At 54.2% G+C, this 3061-nt stretch overlaps 1 protein-coding gene across 1 annotated transcript; it reads left to right on the top strand.

Moving 5' to 3' along the window:
- The first annotated feature begins 1495 nt into the window (after positions 1 to 1495).
- On the top strand, positions 1496 to 2843 carry LOC107122895 (interferon-induced protein with tetratricopeptide repeats 1-like). The gene has a single exon (XM_015426033.1). It carries the CDS (start codon positions 1541 to 1543, stop codon positions 2741 to 2743), a length of 1203 nt encoding a protein of 400 aa, XP_015281519.1. The 5' UTR covers positions 1496 to 1540; the 3' UTR covers positions 2744 to 2843.
- Positions 2844 to 3061: the final 218 nt, after the last annotated feature.

Consider the following 3061-nt stretch of genomic DNA (forward strand, 5'->3'; position numbering starts at 1 on the left):
GCCTTGGAGAAGAACCGAGAAGGCGGCGGAATGAGGTGAGTCCAGATACAGAAGGAGTCGCACTCCTGATTTCTGCTCTTGGGCGGCACAGGAGGGACAGTCCGGTGTCACCAAGCAAGACTCTCAGATACTCCATTCTTTACAAGGTGCTTTTAGCAGAGTAAGGTGCCGGATGCAAAAGAGGGTGCCTCTTGTAGGGAAGAGGGCATTTGAGAAAAACTATCCCTGCTGGTGTTTTTCCTTCTGCGTGGGTATGACAGGCAGAAGATCCCTGGTGTGGGGTGCCTGGTCACTCCACTATAAGGTTTTTTTGCTGTTATGGGTTCCTTTTACCAGATGTTGCAGTTCAATGTTTTCCCTGTTTTCCTCCCGTCTTTTCTCAAGAGCAGATTTGTGGTGGTTTTTATGGATTTGAACAGAACTTTCAGCTTCTAGTGCCCTGGCCTCACTGCTGGACCTCCTGATGGCCCCTGGTATTTTTGCCCACTGTGTGACAGAGTGTTGGACTGGAGGGGCCTTTGGCCTGATCCAACATTGGCGTCTCTTATGTTCTTATGTAACTGCAGCAAGTAGGCTGTCTAATGTAGAAAGGACAATTGCTGATCATCACGCCTGGTCAAAGGAGGGGTGGGGTTGGTAAGGCTCTGCCATTTCCTGGCCTCACTGCCATTTTACTTATTTATTCTTATTCTTATTATTTGGATTTGTATCCCGCCCTTTCTGAAGGCTCAGGCCATGCCGCGTGCCCTGAAATGGGCAGGGTCAGTTCAGGGTAGTTGAACCTTACCCCTCGGGTTTGGGTTTCCTGCATAAACTGCATTATGCAAACTGAAGAACTGTGAAATAGAAACATGATAACACGGCTAGCCTGGCCTCGTCAGATCTTGGAAGTTAAGCAGGGTCGGTCCGGGTTGGTACATGGATGGGAGACCACCAAGGAAGCCCAGGACTGCCACGCAGAGGCAAGCAATGGCAAATCTCCTCTGTTCGTCTCTTCTTTTGAAAACGCTACGGGGTTTTCAAACAACCCCCTAGAGCAGGGGTGTCGAACTCATTTGTGATGAGGGCCGGATCTGACCTAAATGAGAACTTGTTGGGCCGGGCCACGTGTGTCATAAAATGTAATGCCAGGTAGCGGAGATACAAACTTTATAGAAAACAGCCAGAGTCCAATGGCATCTTAAAGAGTAACAAAATTTGGGGCAGGGTATGAACTTTTGTGAGTCACCGGTCGCTTCCTCAGATACGAATAGCCCCTGATGGACCTCTGCTCCAGATGTTTATCCAGTCCCCTCTTGAAGCTGTCTGTGCTTGTAGCCGCCAACACTTCCTGCGGCACTGAACCTTATGCGCTCAGTGTTCACCAACAGTTGAACCTGGTACAGGATAACACGCATGATCCGCAAGGAAAGGGGACGCTGGAGTCAAAGTACTGCTACGTCGGCGCGCTCATGCTTTTTTCTCTTCCCTTTGCAGGTCCCGGCATTTTCAGGAGGCGCTCCAGACCCTGCAATGTCACTTCACTTGGTGCTTTCTCGATATGGAGGATGTGGGACACACCCTGCAGACACTGGCCACCAAGGTGCAGCACACGGCATACCGTAACCGCGGGGTCTACCTCGCCATGCGGGCGTACCTGCAGCAGCGGGAAGGGAATTACGTTGAGGCTCTGGGCAGTCTCAGAGAAGCTGAAGCAGTGCTCAAACAAGACCACCCAACCAACTTCTCCCGCCAGGCCCTGGTGACGTACGGGAACTATGCCTGGATTTATTACCACTTAGCCAACTTCGAGACGGTGGAGCTCTACCTGGGCCGGATTCATGAGATCTGCCAGTCCCTGTCCAGCCCTGAGCCGTACTCGGCGCACATCCCTGAGATCCATGCACAGAAAGGCTGGTCTCTTCTCGCTGCGGGTTCCCAAAACGGGGAAGAGGCCAAGATGTGCTTCCAAACGGCACTCCAAGGAGACAAGTCCAACAAAGACTTCCAGGCTGGTTTGGTGCTCTCCCTTTTTGCCGCCTGGACTTGTTCTCAGAAAGCCGACCACTGGAAAGAGGCGAAAAGGCTGGTGGAGATATATCACCGGCGCCGCCCCCTAAACGATGAAGTCAAAGTCCATTTGGCCAGTTTGCTGGAGAAGACAGACTGGCAGAGGACAAAAAGACTGGCGGAGGAAGCCGTCCGCAGCAGCCTCGACCCGGAAGTCCTGAGAAACGCCGCCAAGGTGTGCCAGCAGCGTGCCCCCTCTCGCGCCATCGACATCCTGCAGCAAGCAATTGCCCTGGCTCCCGGATACTACCTCCTGCACCACGACCTCGGCGTCTGCTACGCGAACCAGCTGCAGGAGGCCGCAGCTCCGGAGGAGAGAGAAGAGACCCTGACCGCCGCTATCGAGAGCTTCAAGCGGGCCGTGGAAATGGATCCCCGGGGTCTAATTTCCCGGCTGGCATTGGCTAGAATGTACAGTGAAAGGGCCCCGCTTCATGCCCAAGAGATCTTTCATAACCTGGTGAAGGAACTGCCAAGTTTCAGCAAACGAGGCCAGCGGGTTATCTGTCTACACTGGGGGGACTTCCTCCTCCACTGGAAGGGGCTGAGGCGGGAGGCGGCTGAGGTGTACAGGGCAGGCCTCGCCCTCCCGGGTGGCGGCCACAAGGAGTGGCAGCAGCTGAGGAGAAAGCTGGAGGCAGTGGACATGATGTGCGAGGAGGACTCCGAAAGGGACTCCGAAAGGGAACACTAACTCCTCGGGCGGCGAGAAAGGCTGCCGGCAAAGTCTGATCCTCGGCACTGGTCATTTTCTGATGCTACTGCTTGAGCATAGGGGGAAATCGGGACACTCGGCTCGGTAATGCTGACGGCCTTCCATCCTGGATCAAGCCAGAGACTCTCTGCAGTACTCCGAAAGGGAACACTAACTCCTCGGGCGGCGAGAAAGGCTGCCGGCAAAGTCTGATCCTCGGCACTGGTCATTTTCTGATGCTACTGCTTGAGCATAGGGGGAAATCGGGACACTCGGCTCGGTAATGCTGACGGCCTTCCATCCTGGATCAAGCCAGAG

This window comes from Gekko japonicus, unplaced genomic scaffold, assembly GCF_001447785.1.
Source record: "Gekko japonicus isolate JY-2015 unplaced genomic scaffold, Gekko_japonicus_V1.1 scaffold5799, whole genome shotgun sequence".
Lineage (NCBI taxonomy): Eukaryota > Metazoa > Chordata > Lepidosauria > Squamata > Gekkonidae > Gekko > Gekko japonicus.

Coding starts and splice junctions, on each gene's coding strand:
- LOC107122895 (XM_015426033.1), top strand. CDS start 1,541: ATGGAGGATGTGGGACACACCCTGCAGACACTGGCCACCAAGGTGCAG.